The sequence below is a fragment of the Sinocyclocheilus anshuiensis genome, unplaced genomic scaffold, assembly GCF_001515605.1.
Source record: "Sinocyclocheilus anshuiensis isolate Anshui unplaced genomic scaffold, SAMN03320099.WGS_v1.1 scaffold222, whole genome shotgun sequence".
Classification (NCBI taxonomy): domain Eukaryota; kingdom Metazoa; phylum Chordata; class Actinopteri; order Cypriniformes; family Cyprinidae; genus Sinocyclocheilus; species Sinocyclocheilus anshuiensis.
In genome coordinates, this window is record NW_015542408.1 from 67,087 (window position 1) to 88,935 (window position 21,849).

Below are 21,849 nucleotides of genomic sequence, written 5' to 3' on the forward strand. Positions count from 1 at the left end.
TTATCATGTTTATCGCGCTGAAATCATGTGTTTTAAACAATATGAGTTTAAACTTCTGATATACGGTTTTCTGAGTGCACGCATCTGAAGCACACGTACAGAAAGCGGCTGTCACAGCATGTGAGTACTAAACTAAGTTCTCATTCACACACAAGTTTACTTTAAAACACACGAGTTACAAGAAACAGTCGGTTATGTCTGTGAAGGTAAACAGCTGGGAAATAAATTGCATGTTTATTTTAGATCTGTGTGGCAGCAGCAATATACATTAAATAAATAAATAAATCAACTGCTTTCTTGTCTCCTCTGAGGCTGGGACTCTAAACAGTGTTCTGTGCTCGTCTGTGCAGCCAAAGACAGAACAGTTAGCATGTTTTGCGCAAACTTTCGCCATGGCATTAGAACTAGTACACCGTTATCGCTTGCGAAATCAAAATGACGGTGCAGTGGGTGGAAACTTACAGATTAAGGGCCGGTAATATTATAATGAGATCCCTTTGCCACGTCAAAGCGCGCTCGTTTTCTCAGACGCTTGCAGAAAAAGGCTTACCAAAACAAAGTTACTGGGTTAATCTTTTTCACGTTTCCTTGGTTGGTAGATGCACCGGGGACCTGATTATAGCACTTAAAACATGGAAAAGTCAGATTTTCATGATATGTCGTCACCTTTAAGAATAAAAGACTCGAGTTGCTTTTAAAATTTTCACGAGTCCTTTTACTCGAGTCGAGTCAAGTCTGGAGTCATTTCAGGTCGAGTCTGAAGTCAAGTCTGAAGTCTATTAAAAATGCGACTCAAGTTCGAGTCACTAACTCGCGTGCCCATCTCTGGTGTAGAGTTATTACAGGCTTTGGCACTGAATCGTTAAGTTCTTTACTATACGTTAAAACGATAAAAGTGCAATTCGTTGAGGTCGTGAAAATATATACACAAACGTTTGCACTGAGCTCTGGTATCACTTGTTTTTATTGTCTATAAGTGCTTAAATATATATGCGTGGAGGTGTAAATAACCGTCTGACTCCCTGTACCGAGAACAACTGAATCAATACTGATGACTCCTGAACAGTGCTACATGTAAATACAGGAATAAAATTAAAAGGAAAAAATAAACTGCAGATCCAAAGTCTCGTGGAACAAAATGGAAGACCCTGAATAAATCACAGACATGCACATCTGGATTACATATGGAAGTAAAGCAGGCACGAAGCCGGAAGGGGACCGACACTCACTACGAACTTCTCCTTGACGACATTGACATTGACGTAGCGGGTATTCGTGGGTATTCGGGGCGGCCGCTAGTGCGGACCGAGACGGCCCGAGCCCCAGTCCTCGTATTGCAGAGAGAGTTTCCCAACAGTCAGTGTTTGTCCCTGAAGAAGGTAATTGTTAAAGATGCCTGCTTCAACACAAAGGCGATGAGGACGACAAATGGAAATCAAATCCGACAAAAACAACGAAAGAGACTAGGCCAATTGGCATATTTATATATGAAAATAATTCATGCTCCATGCTAAATACATTATTTACCTTACATGAACTTTGATTTTTTTTAAAAACGGTCTTATTTTATCTTTACAGAACCCATGCAACACGATTTGGAAAATCCTGCTGGCTACATTGCTTAAATTAAGAAAGGAAAATGGTCTAGTGTTACTTTTATACAGTGTTTATCCTGACTGGATGAAATTGCTTATTACATCAGGAGGGCTTCAAATAAAAAAAAATTGAAAAAAGTAAACAAATGAACAAACACAAAACAACTCCACAGTCATTAGTTTCTGCTATTAAAATACAATTGGCAGGTATTGTAGCTTTAGCTCCTAGTTTTCTTTTTCATTGTGCCAAAGAAAGAGTGTCACCATCCACTATCTGTTTAGATGGAAAATATCACTCAATTTGATTGCTTAGGAAAAAAACGTGGGCAGTTTTAAGAGACTTATTGGTAAATGTATCACTTTTGACTCCAAAAAGCACTATGACAAAAGCTTATGGCTTTACTCTCATCCCAGTGAACTATGATTCATACGAGCCAAACGACAACTATGAGTGTTTTCCACACGATGCTTTACCAACCAGAGCATCAAGGGGAAGTGACATCAGAGAAACTGCTTGAGAATTGTCTTTGGCCCTGCCCTGTGCTTCTAAAACATCTTATATTACAGCAGAGATTACTATAACCCATAATTATCACTAACTCGAGAACTACTCTGACTGCAGAACGTGCTGCAGAACACAATTTGTTGTCATGTTTTTAAAGGATTAGTTCTCCCCAAAATTACAATTCTGTCATCATTTATTCACCCTTATGTGGTTCCAAACCCAAAGACTCATCTTTGGAACACAAATGAAGATATTTTTAATGAAATGTGAGTGATTTCTGTCCAATTGAAAGTATTTTAAATTCAGCCAAAACTCTCATGTTTCAAAACGTTCATAAAGACAAAAATCAAGTGGTTTAATCCAAGTCTCCCAAAGAAACACAATCAAGAACCTCATTGGTTGGTTGGTTATAAACACTGTTTACTTAATGTGTATGTGAATAAAAGGCTAAATTAAATCTGTTCATCATATAAAGCAAGACGTGGAATAAACCACTTAATTTATGTGGATTTTTTTTCTTTTGAACGTCTCTTTATGAATGTTTTAAAATGTCAGAGTTTTGGTTGAATAGACTTTCAGTGGAAGGACAGAAATCTTTCAGATTTGATTGACTTTCATTTGTGTAAAACAAAACTGTGTTCCAAAGACGAACGAAAGTCTTATGGATTTGAAATGAGGGTGGGTAAATGATGACAGAATTTTCATTTTGGGGTGAACTGTCCTTTTAACTATGACAATGGGGCAGGACAATTTTTACTATCACTTTTTTCTCAGTTGAATTAAATGCTTTACTGAATATCTTAAAAAAGGGAAGGCTATGGCTTCAATCTCCGTAGATTAAAAAAGAAATCAAAATAAAATGAAATAAAAGTGAACTAAAACAAGGAACCCTCAGTAAAATGTTACCTATAAAGATAGGAAAACAAAGTGATTGTTGATATTGCCACAAATCAGTAGAATTCACCTGATGTCCTGGAAAAAAATAGTAAATTCTATTCAAAGTGATGTTTTTTTTTCTCTTTATAATACAGTCAGTTCATTATTTTTGCTCTTTCTGCCCCTTTGCCGTCCGGTTGGTGATATTGTTCAAACAGGCCCTGACTCCCGCCAAATGAAGCAAGGATCCGGCCGCCTCCTTCATCTCCTCGTCGTCACTTTCCGGAGGCTTCTCCGTGCGCCTCTTTTTTAGAGGAAGAGTGTCACTGGCCACTCTCTGTTTGACTTTCGTCAAATGTTGCCATTTCTTGTGCTGGGCCAGAGCGAGGGCGTCCACGGACCATTCCTTGGGCTCCTTCTTGATTTTGCTCTTGTCGTCCTCCTCGGCATCGCTGCCGGCCTCGTTGGCGTGGAAGCTCACCTCGCTTCCATCGCAGTGGGCCTCTTCTTCGACATCTGAGCTGGAAGATTTGGCAAAACTGTAGGTGTGGTCATCCTTGGGGTCGCTGCTGACCAGTGGAGAGTTACGGGTTGGCTCGCCGTCACTGGTTATTCTGTATCCGAGTACTGACCTATTAACACAGACGAGAGATGCATTAGTGCAAGTGCACACATGCTGTTCCTGTTGTACTGTGTAAGTGCTGAGTAAAACAAATGAACTACATGCGCTTAGTGTGTAATTATTTTGTGGAGCTGCTTGTAATTATACTACTATAGCAATTCATTATAATAATATGTCTAACATGGACACTCTGTACTGATGTTTCGCAGTTTTTTGCACAGATGGCAACAACCTCTGGAACACATGAATAAATTCACCCCATTTGTTATTATATAAAGTGAGTAAATCTAAAACACAAAATCTGTCAACAATATGCCTAGGTAATATTTCACCTAAAATCAAAAGAAAAGAAAAAAAGAACAATAATATATATACATACACGACCTTTCAAAATGTTTTTGAAAAAGTCTCACCAATGCTTCATTTATTTGATCAAAAATACAGTAATATTGTGAAATATTATTGCAATTTAAAATAATCGCTTTCTATTTGAATATATGTATGAAAATGTAATTTATTCCTGTGATGCAAAGCTGAATTTCAGCATCATTCCTCCAATCTTCAGCCTCACATGATCCTTCAGAAATCAGTTTAATATGCCAATTTAGTGCTCAAGAAACATTTCTTATCATTATCAATATGAAAAACAGTTGTGCTGCTTAATTTCTTTTTTAAAACCACCTCTTTTTTCTTAAATTTGTGCTATGTGCTGGTAAGCACTGCAGCCTTCAAGCGCCTCATCCTTAAATGTTAAAAACAATTAATCATTTGTCTCTGAAACACACTTGAGCTTTGAAGCACCTCTTCAGTTGGCCAACAACATCATTAAAAAGCAAATTAATTGGTGGATTACAAAACTCTCCACTTTTGGCTAAAATAATATGATGAAAAATGGCAAATAAAGACAGTTGAGCTCTATTTATGCCTCTTACCCTCAGAAACAGTAATGAAGTGTCTTTTAAGTGATGCTTGTTTTGTGCTTCTGGTCACAGTTTATATAGCAGCAGCTCTGAGTGACAAAGAACATCCTGCCGCGCTTTGCAGAAATGTTAAAACTCCCTCTGTGGTTCGAAAAATAATCCTAAGAGCTTTTCCACTTCCTGTCTCATATGTGCATTTACGACTCATAAATTATAGCCACAGCACAGCAGGCTAAAGAAACTGCTTCAATAATTAATGCCTAAATGCAGTGTCAATCATTTTAAAGAGGCAAAGAGGCTGTTTTACTCTTTGGACTGTATGCAGCCTGTCACTGCACGATATGTGCATCATACAGCAACTGAGAGCCTGAGCTCTGTTCCTGAATGCTCTTTTCATCACAGAGGTAGTAATCAGAGATATTTATCAGGTCTAGGCTTTTGTTTTATGCTAACAAAATAATACATCTTAGAGGAAACAAACATGTCTGAGTCATATTTCACTACAAATTCAAAAGGAATAAATAAGAAAAAGTATTTTAGCATCATCAGGACATTATCTTCATAAGTAATTTTCATGGTTGTGTTGCAATAAATGTTATTTGTTATTTTAGATATTTTATATATATATACACACACACAATACAAGCTACAGATTGTTTTTAAGTAAATTGGCCACCACAATGAGGAAAGGAAAGTAGGGGGAAATGTGCTTAATTGTCATTAAAATTATGTCCAGTGCCAAAAATATGAATTGTTCTACAAATCCTAAATATTTTATGCAACTCTCATTACATATATGCAAAAAAAACTGTTTTATTCCCTTTCATTTATGATGATTAAATGATTCTAAAGAAGTCTTTTCACAACTTTTAAAACTGTTTTATGGAGGTTTTGAATTTTGTTTAAAAAAAAAATTCAGAAAGACGTTTCATCAGCTGAACAATTGGTATGATGTTAAGCAATCCATTGAACACTAGAGTTGGGGTACTTTGACTCGGACTCGGACATTTTGGACACAGACATTTTTAAAATACAGACGAATGTCACAATGGGGTAAAAAGTGACATTGATACATATTGCACACCCCTCTCTTTTAACTGGTGATTCTTTTGTTTTTCCACCTTTCTGAGCACTATGTTCTAATTCTATCCTTTTAGTACATAACACATCTTTAATTGAGCTGCAGCAGAGCTTGGAATGCTTGATTCTGTGACCGGGCCAGAGCCTGAGCCCATTTACCTTCAGCTGAGGGGACATTTCGTGTAGATTTTGCAGTGCATTGACACTAGCATGCAGTACCTGAGGGGCGGCCTCTTTCTGAGGCCCAGCTTATGAATGTTTCACGGCAAGACAGTCAGTCTGTGTGTTTGGTCATGCCATTAAAAAAACTTAGTGTTTGTGCTTAATTATTCATGTCACATCATGCATGCAAGAGTGGGGCCTTAGCCCGGATAGGACTTTGCGCTGATGTCTGCAATGACCTGGCTGCTCTGATCTAATGAAATGTGAGGAACAGAGCAGCCAGACTTAAGAGAGTCAAAGGGAGAGGTAAGATATGAGCCAAAGCACTGCAGTGTAAGCATGATTCTGATTGGCTGATAAACCTGTCAATCATGTAATGAGTCGGGAAATGGGCTGAAAGTGACCAGAGGGACAGGACTGACCTGACAGCGGCTGTCCTGCTGACAATGGGGTTGATGGGAAGGGGTCGGATTCCTGGGAAGAGGCCCTGGCTCATCATTCGAGCTCCGTTCTGAATCACTCCCTGAGGGACTGAGGAGAGAACACAGATAATGTGCATTAATGCAAACGCTACCTGAAAGCATATGGGAGCAAAAATACACAATGTAAACAATCCTTCATTCATCATGTATAATAGCAGACATACAAAATCCATTCAAAAGCACCACACCATGTTTAAGCATTTAGAAATCTGCTTAAAATGTTTAAATTTCAGTTGTTGATGCTGCAAAGATGAAATTTCCCTATAGTTTCAAATAGTCTCAAACAGACAAAAGCTGTCTGAAATAATCGGTTTAAATCTGTTAGGCTGGCTTTTAGAAAATCTTTTGAAATATGACGGCTCGAAAATGTGGAATAAAGTCGTTATTTTTGTTTTCTTTGCACAAAAAAGTATTCTCGTAGCTTCGTAACTTTACAGTTGAACCACTGATGTCACACGGACTACTTTGTCGATCTTAATGACAGAATTTTCATTTTTGGGTGAACTAACCCTTTTACAAATATTTATTATAAAATGTAATAAATATGTATTATTCTCTTTATTACATAGGCCTTTTTCATGGAGGTCACACTCCGCATCCAAAAAACTTTCATGCATCCCCGTTATGTGCATCAGTGCAGCATCCTCTTTTAATGAGGGTTAACCAGGGTTAACCACAATTTTGGCGCTGCAGTCAGACAGACCTAATGGCCGCTGCCCTTCTCTCAGTCCAAGTATGGGGCAACATATAGTTCCATCTGGAAAACGAACCTGGACTGGTAGCAGATGGCGAACACAAAAAAAAAGGATAAAATATCCATCCATTCAGAATCCAGCACACTGATCTGGCCATTAGGCGGGAGCATTGTTGCCTAGGCAACCAGTCCCCCTATGTATGCCATAGTCACGGAACTCAATTAGGTGACAACGAGATGCGGCTGTGAAGCCGAAAGGAACATCTGGGCTGGCTGGGTGCCCCCTTCACCCGCCTCTCCACCCTGAGGGAACACACTGCCATAACAAGGTGAAGCGATGCCCTGTGACAGAGGCCATCCCAGCTAACCGAGTGCACAATGAGAATTGACAGAGATGTGCGGCTCTCCACCAATTAGGGTGGATGGGCTAGCAAACTGAATTGCTAATGATCTCGCCCCATTGTGGGCGGTTCATGTCAAGCCATCCATCCAGGCATCAGAAACAACAGCAGGACACAAAAGCAAAGTGCATTCACAGTGCAGCCACATCAGGAAGGAAGCCAGTGAGGCTTTTGTGCCTGGGGATGTTCCCTCTTTTATGTGGATGAGAGCTGTTAAACAAAGGCGAAAAAATGTTTGCTGGCTCAATAGAAAAGAAATACAGATCTGTGATGGCAAATGAATGCGCCATTGACCGAGATTTTCTACGTGGCATTATGCAACAGCAGGTAATAAATAAAGTACCTTGGACGGTGACTTCCAGGAAGCTGGGCACACATGTGAGCTGTGCAAACATTAGCAGTGATTCGGTGGCATGATGCCCATGGGAAGGTGCCCTGGCGCTCTCACAGGGCCACTGCAGAGGCAGTCAGCACACAAATGCTATCAGCTCTCGGCCTTCCTCTCAAGCGTATTAATGTCGGTGGCAGATGGCCCTGGAAACGGCGGCCCTAATGCACAATACTGTATTGAAAAGTCAGTTTCTCTCTAATTCTCTCTTTAACAACTGTATTCTAACGGGACAGCTGAGTTGGGTATCAGCATAATGTTTGTTCCCACTGAAAATCTAATTCATCAGTCTTGTACATCCATTTTTATGCCTTGCAAACTTAAAACTTTGATGTATTCTACATTTTACTCTAAATCAGGGCTATTATAGTTAACTAAATCCATATAAAATATTTTGTTACTTGAAATAAAATAAAGTTTAACTGAAATAAAATATTTTTTAAAAACTTTTATAATTTTTATAATTTTCATTTTGTCTAACTGAAATAAATGTAATAAAATCTATACAGACAAAAAAAATAAATAAATAATAATAATAATAAAAATGACCAAAACACACAACTAAATTGCTAAAATGTTAACTAAAATTAATATTAAATAAAAACTATTTAAAATATTAATACAAACTAATAGTATCTCATTGTCACTAATATAAAACTGCTGCAAATTAAGCTGATTTTTAATCATGATAATATTTAGAAGTTGACAAAATTGCAAAAATGTCAAAAAAGAGGAATTAGTACAAACCAATCAATCAAGCAAAACATTTATATCTGCATAATTCCTAGCCTGTTTTTGTCAAGAAGCTTCTGTTGTTGTTGAAAAAAAAGGTATCAAAAAAACTATACATATATAAAAAATATAATAAACTAAAAAATATGTTAAAAATAAAATAAAATAAAATGTTTGTTTGGAAATAGTTCTTGTTCTGAAACATGCTTGCAAACGTAAATCAAAAGTACTCAACAGTCTTCAGAACCAGCCTTTGCCATATTTGCCCACCAGGGGGACTAATTTACAACAAAGCAGGCATCTAAGGGAACACTTAGTCCACTCTTTCCACGCACTTCCATATTACCTTATCAAAGTACATTAAAAAAATACATTAAAGTTAATTCTACACAATAATGCTCCCTTAAAGCCCCTCATCACTCTATGATTTTTTGCAACAAAAGGGTGAGTAAATGAAGCCTGAATTTTCATTTTTGCGTGAACTATCCCTTTAATACATGATTTACAACTCCTTCACATGAAATTTCACAGCAGTCAATCTGTAAATGAGCCGTCCTGACAGGACTCCTCCTTGGGCAAACTACACATTCAGTAAGAAGTACCTTAAAAACGCTGCTTATACAAAGAGTTTCAGGGCGAGAGTGCTTTTGGCCATTGTTTTCTCACAATACAGCTGGGGGCTGCGTGATTCGTACATTCGGGCCTATGACACGCACCACTGCTTCTGTAGAGCGAGCGCTTCTTTTCTCACAAAAGCCAAACAGCAGGGACTCCACATCCTCTCAAGAATCAGCCTCCGCACATGGGCTCTATGGCCACTGGGCTTCTTTCTGTATAAACACCAGTGGAGGAGGAGGTGTACTGAAGGAGCTTTTGTATTCAGCTGCACACTTCTGTATGAACAGGTTCAAGTAAGCAAGGTCAGAGGCCATATAGAATGACCGACCAAAAGCTTGACTTGTATCCGAGTTTGATATAGTGAGAAAATCCTCAGCTTTATGGCTATAAAATGTACCGGCAACAAAATAGAGACCGATCCAAAAAGAACAGTGTTTATTTGTGTATTAGTATCAATCCAGCATAATAATCTGAGATGATTTTCAATAAAAAAATAAAGTAAATTGTCTTTTAAAGGGAGAGTTCAATGCTGAAAATGTTGTCAGCATTTACTCACCCTCATGTCGTTCCAAACCTGTTTGAGTTTCTTTCTTATGTTGAACATAAAAGAAGATATTTTGAAGAATGCTGGTAATCAAACAGTTGATGGTCCTCATTGATTTTCATGGTATTTCTTTCCCTACTATGGAAGTCAATGGTGACCAACAACTGTTTGGTTCTTCAGAATATCTTCTTTTGTACATACAACATAAGAAAGAAACTTATACAGGTTTGGAACCACATGAGGGTGAGTAAATGATGACAAAATTTTAATTTTAAGTAAAAGCTATGATCTTCGTCATCTCAGAAACACTACAATATTCCCAAAAATAAAAATTCTGTCATAATTTACTCATCCTCAACCTGCAAATAGGACTTTCTTTAAAAAAATCATAGAAGTTCCATAAAAGCAGTCCATATTATTTATAGAATTTTAGTCTTTGAACTATACAACAGATTTTGTGTGAGGAAAATTTTTCCAAAATCGCGTTAAAAATGTTTATGCTTCATTTACATAGCCTTCCTTATATGGTATCAGCCCATATATGGGTTCATTTGAAAGCTTGGAGTATCTTCTTTACAAAGAATACCATACCTTTTGGTTTTTATATTCATAAAGCAGTAAAATTAAGCTTAGAAATGTATTCGTCCCACACACGAATTTCCGCCTATATGTCAAATTTAGGCGAAAATACCAAAAAACGCCCTGAGCGTAATATAAATTAATAAATACAAAATATTATTATTATTTAAAATGTCTAAATTTATTATTATTGTTAAATTTCTAAATTAAAATTTTAAGTAAATTCTAGAAATAATTCCTTTAAATAAATGTTATTTTGTGTAAAAAGAGAGAAAAACAAAAGTCGCACTGTATTAGGGTTAAGCAGCCACAAAAATGACCAAAAAAGGCAGGCAATCTGGAGCCAAATAAAATAAATAAAATAAAATAAAATGCACCGATTCCTGTCTTCATTTTCTTTTGTTCTGGTGCTGAACTCATTTGGGAGCCATATGGAAATCTCTTATTCCAAGACTAAAAACTGAGCCAAACATACAGTATCTCACAGAAGTGAGTACACCCCTCATATTTTTGTAAATATTTTATATCTTTTCATGTGACAATTTAGGGGTGAACTCACTTTTGTGGCCAGTGGTTTAGACATTAATGGCTGTGTATTGAGTTATTTTGAGGGGACAGCAAATTTACACTGTTATACAAGCTGTACACTCACTATTTTACATTGTAGCAAAGTGTCATTTCTTTAGTGTTGTCACATGAAAAGATATAATAAAATATTTACAAAAATGTGAGGGGTGTACACACTTCTGTGAGATACTGTATATCACCTGATTTAAAATCAGCTCTAGGAATGTCTGTGCCATAAATATCCAATTCAGTGAGTAAAAAAGAATCCAGATTAACACCAGCAAGACTTAATGGTGACTACAGCTTTGTAGAAATGCACCTGAGAAACAAGCATTTACATGCCTGCTCATTTAATCTAATACTGCATTCGCTGGAATCACTCCTCCAGGGTATAATGAGCGAGACACAGTGAGAAAAGAGATAAAGACAGATAAACACACAGACAGACACTGAAAGGAAGAGGAAAGGTGATGAGAAATGCAGATGACAAATTCCCTGTACTGTAAACTTGGCACCTGCTGTTGAGCAATAAAGCCCATGCATTTAGCTTAATTCTTTTCCCAGACGAACTATAGGAAGTATATTGGATTTGAGGGGATCGGTTTTCAGCTCGAATAGTTGCAGCGTGATAAATGTCAGCATTAGCCGGAATTAAAAGGAAGGAGCAGTCAAGTGATACACTGCTATCTTGAGGCATTGAGGCAGGAATAGCGGTGCAAAACGATGCCGGCGTCTTAAACAATTCTCCTACACGCTACAGAGAGCACTCGGCTGTGCTGATGGATTCCCGGGTTGCTATGAGAAGTCCTTCTGCCTTTCATGGCCCAAAAAAAGCCCCAATACACACTCGCGAGATGGCTAGCGCATACATCATTCGCATAAAGCCTTGAGAGACAGAAACCGAGTTCGACAGCAGATGCCTTTTTGTTCATAGAGCCACAGCGACTGCCACAGCACAGAACCGAATCCAAACAAAACGCAGTTTAAGGATAGCATTTCAGGAGGAGTTGCTGTCAGTACACTGGCAAAGATCGAAGGGCCCTTTGTAGGTCACACAGTGACAAGGGACCTCCTTCGGGACTAATCTTCCGCTCACTGCTTCACAACTATTTACCAGGCTGCCATGGCAACCCAGACCGACATCTGAGTGTTCGCATTTGACTCAGATCCTGCCTCTCACCCCGGTGACCAGGAGCAAGGTCAGGCCGCAAAGATAAACAACGCACAGGGTCTCAACGTTACGCAACGCTCCCGCTGACAGAAAGCAGATGCGAGCAAACGAACGCTCTTTTTAAGTCAGTGCCGGCTGCGTAAAACAGAAGCGGGCGGGATGCCAGCGCATGTTTTGAATGCTCGGCGTGTGAGCTCTCCTTTGATTCTTCAGACAAATTAACATGTTGAAGTGCTTAAAGAATATCTATTATTCACAGGGTTGAGACCCAGCGTTCATTTAAGTGCTAGGCTCTGATGAGATTTTAGCACACGTTGTCAGGCACGCAAACTAAACAACGCCTCGCACCACGTCAGAGCCCCGGGGTAAGCATTTTTAAGTGGCACGTCTTCAAACACAACCAGCGTTTTTACAAATAAACCTGTAGTTGAGGTCAAGTTGAGGTATGCAAGTTTGAAAACAAAATAAATCAAGTCATTTCACTATGCTGGGTCTCGCCACACTCTTAAAGGGATAGTCTACCCAAAAATGGAAATTCTGTCATCATTTAGTCACCCACATGCAGTTCCAAAGCTGTATGCATTTCTTTCTTCTGTTAAACACAAAATGAGATATTCTGAAGAATGTTGGTAATAAAACAGTTGCGGGTAGCCATTGACTTCCATAGTACTTTTTAAATAGTTTCCATACAATGGAAGTCAATGAGAACCAACATTTTCAGAATTTTGGGAACAGAATTTTCAATTTTGGTGTACTATGCCAAAGGTTCTAAAAGAGTGTTTTCAGAGCGATGCCATAGAAGAGGGTAAAAAAAATTGGTAACACTTTATTTTAAGGTGTCCTTGTTACACATGTTACATGTACTTACTATTATAATAACAATAAATTATGCATAATTACATGCAAGTAACCCTGAGCCAAACCCCTAATCCTAACCCTAACCATATAAGTAAATACATGTAGTTAATTAATATTACTCGGTACTTAAATGTATAATTAGACTGTAACAAGGACACCTTAAAATAAAGTGTAACCAAAAAATCTAACTAATAGATATCACCGTACTTTCACCATACCATACTAGTTGATTAATTACATTAATTCATTAATTTTTGTTTTCTGAAATATTTTGTGTAAATATGCAAATGAGACATTCTCTGATTAAATATGCACTAATTTGCATACATTTTTAGAACAGAAGTGTGAACACAAGGCAGGTTCAGAATTCTTGTTTCATTTTGTTGACATATTAGAGTCAAAGGTTTTTACAGAAGGGATTTTTGATATCTCCAATTATCATGAATCGGAAAATGCTGTGAACATCCATAAAAAATCATTTTCACCATGTTTTTAGGAAATAAATGTTGTACAAAAGCAGACAAATTATTCTGTATATGAACAAACCTATCTGTAAAAACCTTCAGAATATAGATAGGAATACAACTGTAAAGTTGAGTGTAAATACTACTAAAGTGGAGATTTCTGACTCAGTGCATGGGGTAAAAGATCATTTTGAGAAAATAGCCTTTAAAGATGTGTATTATAACTGAAATCTACAGACACAAATAGAAAAAGTCCATTAAATAAATAAATAAAGTAACTGAAAGTATATTTTGCATGTTTTCTTTCCACTAAAAAGAAACATCACGAAAAGTGAAACCAGTGCATGAAAAAAAAAGTTTTTGCCTGTAGTGTCTTGCCTTAAAACAACTAATGTTCTCATTGTGAAAAAAACCTTTTCAAAATCAGAAGAACCTTTTTCTACTATAAAGAACTTTTTGTACAGTGTAAGGTTCCATGGAACTATAAATGCCAATAAAGAACCTTTATTTTTACTTTTTCATGTTGCAATGGCTACATAGAATCGATTGCATAGATCATCAGATTTGAATCCACAAAAGCAGCTGTCCCAGTTAAGCATTGAGCCATAGTAGAGGATAATCCCTCCATCTGGGGGAGAAAAAAAATCACAAACCCCTGTGAAAGGTCAATTACCATTTTTATAATGATGTGGATGGGGATTTGTTTGTTTGCAGCAACAACTAAGTCTAATTGCGCAGTTAATAACACGAAATTCCTTCCCAAAATACACTGTGTTGGCAAACAGATCATAGCTGTTGGATATCAGAGGCTGAGGGAGGAAAACAGTCTGAGAAGGAGACAGAAAAAGACAGAGAGGGGCAGAAATACTTGAGAAGGGGGGGCTATAAACCCAGTCAGACTCCTTAAGCTAGTGTTGTTTTTGTTTCAGTGGGCGAAATCTATAGTACACACACACATAATGCTTTTAAATCCGAGTGCTTTTAAAAACTACTGTGAGCTAAAAACTGAAAAACGTACAGTTTTTGGGTGTCCTGCCTCTTCATTTTCATAAGATTAAAGCGACTTCTGTATCTAGAGTGGGTCGCCTCAAAGGCGTCGACTCTACTGTACCGCTATAAACTAAGCTCGGAGGCATTCGATGTTACAGTGATGAATAAACACGAAGAGCGTGTTTGTGTGGGTGCCGTCACGTGGTCCGTGTTGATATGCAGAAATTGCTCTAATTCTGAGAGAAGTCAGTAATTTCCCTCAGGTGCCCGCCTCAGGCCCCGCGGCGGTGCGTAGACCTCGGGAGTGCTCAGAGATTAAGGCCTTACAGTTGGCACATTAGCTGCTAAATGAATCCTGCTCTGTCACTGGTAACGGGGCCACCTAGCTGTCAGAGATATTTCACTGTAGTCCTACTCCACCCCTTGCCTAAATATACCCTTCAACACGCTAATGTACACAAATGCTTACCTACAGTAGCTAATTCTACGGACTATGAAATATTATTTATTTTGTTTTGGCCTTTATGCCCCTTTATCAATACAATGCAAGGTGAGAATGCAATCAGAAAAATATAAATATTTATATTTGCCTGGCTTCGAGGTTTATATTATAATATAAATTATAAAAAATAACTTCAATAATGGTTCAGCAATGTAGTAGTCAATAAATTAAAAAAAAAAGTCAATAAAAATAAATTGTGTGTTCTTCTATACATCTTTTAGATGTATGAATATATTTTCGAGGTCTTTTTAAAATTAAAAAAAAAAAAACTTTTAAAATTATAATATTGCGTTATTATTGTACCTAAAACAACAAAAAAATTATATAGCTGTACTTTTATACACTCAACACAATATTACACAGTGTTAAAGGGGTCCTATTATGCTTTTTCAACTTTAGTTAGTCTGTAATTTTGCTGTTTGAGCATAAAAAAGATCTGCAAAGTTACAAAGCTCAAAGTCCACTTCAAAAGGAGATATTTTATTTAACAGAAATCACTTTTCAAAAACTACAACGAACGACTCGTTTGGACTACAACGCATATTTTCCGGGATTTGTGATATCACAAATACGACGAATGGGACGAGACCTGGTTGAGCTGCGCTAGAGAAGGCAACGCGTGTTATCACTATGTAGGAGACACGCTAGCTTTCCCAAGGCAGACAAACTTAGAGTGGTTACAATCATCCAGGTTTAAATCAGGTTTAAATAATAGGACTCCTTTAACAAAACAACAAAGTAAAAAACAGATAAGAAACGCTTAAGAAACAGGTTCTGTAATAGTACTAATAACCTAACTGAGTTATATAACCAGGTTTATATACAGTAATTATCATCAATAAATCCAATTTGCTTCAATCTCATATATTTTAACTAACTGAATATTACTTGTTCAACAGCTAGCCATATTTAAACAATATTTTAGCCATACTTTTTAACTAAAGTTTTTTTCACAATGAACAGATTTATGTTGATTCTAAGCAATTTGAATAACTGTATTTTTTAAATTATGATTATTTAAATAAGTGCTTACATGTTTTATTTACTGTAAGTATGATTGATAAATCTGTCAAATATTGTGTTAAAATGGTGTGAATTTTAATATGCAATTTAAATACACCAATCTTAAATTTAAGCCTCTCTCTCTATATATATATATATATATATTTTTTTTTTTTTTTTATGTCCTAAAAGGGAAGAAACAGCTTCAGCAAATTCTTTGCCACAAGCTAGATCCGAAACACACACATACACACTTGGGTGGGCAAATTAGCCAAACATCAGTACTCCAAAATCAGCTCAGTTTTTGTTTTGAGTGTGGGGTGTTAAGTTACCCAGCGGTACCCCACAGGAGGGAGTTGTGTTGTTTTCTCTCTTTGCTTTGGTGCATGTCGATACATGCTAGTGGAGCATGAAAAGCCACTGCTACAACAGCGTCCACTCAAACGCTGAGTGGACTCAAACGCTTCTTCTCCCCACTTCTGTCTTTAAATCCCCAAACAAGGATTGTGGGCGGTGTGGCGGAGCCAAACACACATCAGCCGAACGGGATCAAACACTACAGAGACACTCGACGTGTGTGGACACCAGTCAGTCTCGTCCCCTCTGGGACACGCCCTTCTCATAATGACCCTGTCCTCATGCTGCCCTCCACAACCCAGCAGATAAGCCACTAGCGTCTGTGTGTTTTATGAGCCTCTAATGGCCTCCTCACGCATGAGTAGATCTTAAAACAGTAGAACGCGCTTGTTCTGTCCTCCCCCCTCTGCTAGTCCTGCTAAACACAAATACACACATGCTGGACAATCCTCTCCCTCACATCTTTAAAAGGGTAGTGCACCCACTCACAATGATATTTACCCACTCACATGTCATTCCAAACCCCTTCCAATGCTCTTGTTTCCACAGATGACAAAAGGAGATGTTTAGCAGGATGCTCAAGCTGCTTTTTTCCATAAAATGAAAAAGTGAAGAGTGATCAGAGGCTATCAAGCTCCAAAAATGACAAAAAGCACCATAACAGTAGACAGTATATGTGAGTTGTGCATTGTATTTTAAGTATTTTTTGTGTAAAGAACAGACAAAAACATAAATTGTTAGTACATGAAAATCTCAAAAGATTTTATTTTGAAAATTGCACATTTTAATTTGATACATGTAACATAACAAAATGTTATTTGGCATATTTTTGGCAAAATATTAATATCTCGTATTTTTTCATTTGATTTAAAATCATTTTTAATTTGATTTTAAACTGTCACAGAGCTACAACTATTATCTGGCAAGAAAAATGTAAAATAGATTTTACATTTTAAAATCGGAAATTTTTCTTCATCTGAAAACTGACAGAAATAATTTTAGAATTTATTTACGGCTAATTTCACCTCTTAAATAAACATGAGACTTTATAGTGCACAAAGTGTATGGACTAATTTAAAGGAACAGTTCACCCAAAAATGAAAATTTGCTAAACATTTACTCACCCTCAGACCATCCAAGATGTTAATGAGAACAGATCTGAAGGAATTTAGCATTGCATCACTTACTTACAATGTAGAAAAAAATATCATGGATAGAGGACTTGTATTTTAGCCTGAAGCAATGATTTGAAGTTAAAAACACCCTGATGGATTTGTTTATTACAAACACACAGCTTTCTCTGTACAAAATATTAACTGATGGACTAAAGTCGTATGGATCACTTGTGGATTACTGTGATGATTTTATCAGCTGTTTAGACTCTCATTCTGACGGCACCCATTCACTGTGACGTAATGCAAAATTTCTCCAAATCTGTTTTGATGAAGAAACAAACTCATCTACATCTTGGATGGCCTGAGTGTGAGTAAATGTTCAGCAAATGTTGCATTTTTGAGTGAACAATTCCTTTAATTTTGCGTTTTGTCACCTTTAGAGCTTGACAGGTCTGGGTCACCATTCATCTTTTGTATACTACCGAAGAAAGTAAGTCATACAGATTTTAAACAACATATAGGTGTGAGTACATTATGCCATTTTTGGATGAACTATCCCTTTAAAACTCATTTTACAGATGCCCACAGTGCAATGCAAGAAAATGAAGAGCTGACAGGCACAGACTTTCCCTCCTGTTTTTTATTTTTGGCTTTGCACTGTAAAATGGCCCGGTGTGTTGAGTCGAAGAGGATAAATAATTAAACAGATCTTTTTAAGACGTCTTAGTGAGTTCTTCAGCGCCATGCACTCAATGTAAGATCTTCGGATGTCTTCCTTCCTCTCGCTCCCCTGGCCAGGGCTTGCTGTCGCCATGACAACCGCTCACATTTCACACACTCCAGAACAGTATATCATGCAAAGGCCGAGGCTAAAACAGGAAATAGCGCTCTGTGCTCAGTCGTGGCTTTCAGAGGCGTGTTTACAGCCAGTAATAGAAACCAGACGCATGGTGGCGACTATAAACGTGGACGCTGACATACACACGCTCGGTGTAATATTATAATACGCAGCCCCTGGCTTCAGAGTGTATTTATAGAAGTTACTGTGAGGAAGCAGAGAAATCAGGACGCACTTTATATAACAGAGACAAACACATTTCAGTAAATGACTTTTAGAGCCAGACTGTTCTCAGGTCAATTTACTAGTTTAAGGTCACGCTTAAATCCACTTCCCACTGTAAGGCATTTGCGAACATCACACAAATGAACGAGGGAATCTCCGCATTCCACCTGGAAACTAACATCTCTTCTCAACCATCTGAGAGCCGTAAAGCTGAATCACGGTCAGCCAGGCGCCAATTGTCTCAAATGAGTTCCTGTCCAGCTCTGCTTATCTGTACAAGAAACACCAGGAGAGAGTGATTTACCAAACCACCTCCAGGGTCGACAAGCATTAGGACAGCAATAAGTGGACCCCCCCCATCTAGACTCGTTTAAGCAACAGAATGTCAGTGTGTTTCGTGACCGGCTTCAGCATAAATAAACCAGCTAATAAACAACAGAACAAAGACATGGTATCTGGAAATGTTCCAGCGACAGAATCGCCCGGACCTCATGACCGTTTAACACATAAATTGATAATCCCGTCAACAAAAGAGACAATTTTAGAGCTCCCTGTCCAGCAGAAGGATGGCAGATCCACACTCGCTTGACATGGGCATGACCTCAGGACACCTCCCCTTTTCCCCCTGCATTCCAAAAGGGGACGCATCCTTTTACTACTTTCCAGAAAAGCGTGCGTTTCTCCTGTCACAGACAAAGACAATTCATAAGACAATCATTTAAAATCATTTAAAGTATCGGAGCAATATACTCCCAAATAATATGCTTTCTGTTTGATGTGTTATTGAAACCATGATATCTTAATCTTTGCATTATAACTTGTCCTTTTAGCTATTACGATTATTGTGTATGCAAAATACCTGTTATTTGAGCTTGAATGGAAGCTTATTTTATGTGAGAAACTTTGGTATGAAGGAGAAGTGAGAAGTATGTACAATACTCGCAGTAGGAAACTTTATAAAAGTATCAACCAAATCTTCGCAAAGAGTTTTCTCCACATAATAAATTGGAGCCTCTTGTTAATGTATGCACGCTCCGCCTTGCAAGAAGGCGATTGGGAGATCGCGCCGTGGGACGGACTGAGGCCGCGGATCAAAACCCCAATGCAAGACAGACTCCAGTGCTTGCTTGCTTGCTTCGTCGCTTTTCGCCGTGTTAAGAGCACTCCAACTTGTGCTCACACGCTTACCATCAAAGCGATCAGTCATCTAAAACTCAAACACTTCAGTTGAAACTTCTGTGATTGTCAGAGATCTTCAAAGAACTTAAAGTCTTGCAAACTCAAGACTTTTTCAGCAGAACTGCTCAAGCCTCTGCGTCATCAAGGAACTAACCAATCGCCGGAAGGGATTGTGGTGTCCCAAAGGGACACCATCCTGACGTCACCTCAGTAACCAATCAGCAACGGAATTCCCTCGAGCATTTGCTCAGCAAGACGCAACACCCACGAAACTCCGTCCCAAGTGGGAAGATTGAATTGACAAGGAGAAATGGCTTTGGAGGTGATGACCCACACAGAATTAGTGCTGCTTAAACATCATTATTATTATTGTTCAGTCATAAAAATCTTTCAAAACCGCTAATGCTAAGTGCTAAGCTTAATCCTGAACTTTTACAGACTACAGACAGGATTTTTTTCTTTCACTCAACCCAATCTAATCCACCCTCGTTCTTTCTCTCTGTCATTTCATTTTATTGTCTTCACTAGCCTGACAAAAATAGAGATTTATTCTTCTTTCATCTGAGTCATACAGACACAATGCATTCCTTCCTTGGTGGGAGTGGGAGAATGAGATGGAGGAAAGATGGGATGGAAAGAGGGAAAGATGGAGGGATAGACAGACCTCAGGAAAAAAAAACTGACCTAGAGGCAGTCAGTGTCTATTCAGATAAGCAGGTCAGGAGGCACAAGACCCAGGGCCGCGTTATCCTAATGAGCAACATGGGCTGCAGCCCAGGGCCCGAACACTAGGGGGCCCCCGAGTCAATTCTCTTTTGCATTTTATTATAGGGTTGCCAACAGTTCCTTATTATACGGAATCGTCCCGTATTTAAGGCATCAGTTTATCCTGTATTTGCAGGCATACGCCGTATGACCACCTAGACCATACAAATAACAAATAAATTATTCTTTTTCCAAAGCATTGTTTGAATTGCGAACGTAGGCGCTCAAGGAAGGCTTTAAGACCAAGCAGAATCCTCTGCCGCCTAGTCGCTCCCGTTTCACAGCGAGCGGGACTCATGTTTTGATTTCTGCAAATCAGTTTGGTTGAATGCAGAGATGTGATTATTGATCGTAAGCACAACATCCAGCTAGATAACATACTATCTACCTTTTACTATTTGCAATAGTTGGACCGAGGCTATGGAATAACCTTCCTTTATGTGTGAAAGCTTCAAATTCTGTCTATGAGTTTAAAACTAAATTGAAATCTTATTTTCTTAATTGGCTTTTTAAACTTTGTATGTTAAATTATCTTTTGAGTTTACTGATGTTATTCTTTTTACTGGTTTTTATTTTATTTGTACAGCACTATGGTCAACTGCTGTTGTGTTTATCGGTGCTTAATAAATACAAATACCTGAGGGAAGATGTCTTTCACTATTGTAAGTTCATGTTGTTAAATAGAGAAACAAAATTATATTACATTTTGTACATATCACATATACATTTTTTAAAATGTCTATAACTTCTAGCGCATTATAAGAAGAGCAGGAAGAGGCCTTTTCAGTTGTGAGTGATATTTAATTTTATTTGCTGGGCTGTTGCTGATTTGTAAGATTATTACTCGATAATATTGTTTAATGTATGTACATAATTTTTTGCCTCCTATGGGATTATGACGTGTGCATTGAGTATGTTTTTATTTCACGAGTATATCGTGCGCATCTTTATACAGTGTTTGATCGCATTTTTTATTTTGATTGGCATGTAATGGAAGGGGTGGGGGTAGCTGTGTTAGCCCAGGGCCCCGCAAAGGCTTAACGTGGCACTGCATGCATACGTTACAAAAACACAGTCGGTTATGTCTGTGAAGGTAAACAGCTGGGAAAGAAATTGCATGTTTATATTATATATCTGTGTGGCAGAAGCATAATATACAGTAAATAAATCAATAAATCCACTGCTCTCTTGTCTCTTCTGAGGCTGGGACTCTAATTAGTATTTTGTGCTCGTCAATGCAGCCAAAGACAGAACATTTAGCATGTTTTGCTCGAACTTTTGCCATGGCGTTAGAACTGGTACACCGTTGTCGTTGGAAAAACACAATGGCAGCAGCATGGGTGGAAACAAGAATACTTTTTGTGCGAAGAGAAAACAATAATGACTTTATTCAACAATTCTTCTCCTTCGCGTCACCCTAGGGCGCCAGTATGTTCTCGTAGCTTTGTAAAATTGCAGTTATACCACTGATGTCACATGGACTGTTTTACCAAAGTCCTTACTACTTTTCTGGGCCTGGCAACATTTCAGTTGTGTTGCTGTCTATGGAGGGTCAGAAAGCTCTAGGATTTCATCAAAAATATCTTAATTTGTGTTCTGAAGATGAACGAAGGTCTTA

The 21,849-nt window shown here is 38.0% G+C and overlaps 1 protein-coding gene across 4 annotated transcripts in view; it reads right to left on the reverse strand.

Moving 5' to 3' along the window:
- Positions 1 to 1,569: 1,569 nt before the first annotated feature.
- Positions 1,570 to 21,849, reverse strand: part of LOC107693108 (forkhead box protein N3-like) — a 103,019-nt gene continuing 82,739 nt past the window's right edge. For all 4 annotated transcript variants that reach the window (XM_016492357.1, XM_016492360.1, XM_016492361.1 and 1 more), the window contains exons 5-6: positions 6,183 to 6,291; positions 1,570 to 3,608 (exon numbers count right to left, since the gene is read on the reverse strand). In XM_016492357.1, coding sequence (XP_016347843.1) covers positions 3,140 to 3,608; positions 6,183 to 6,291 — 578 coding nt within the window. In that variant the 3' untranslated portion in view covers positions 1,570 to 3,139. The remainder of the gene's footprint in view (positions 3,609 to 6,182; positions 6,292 to 21,849) is intronic.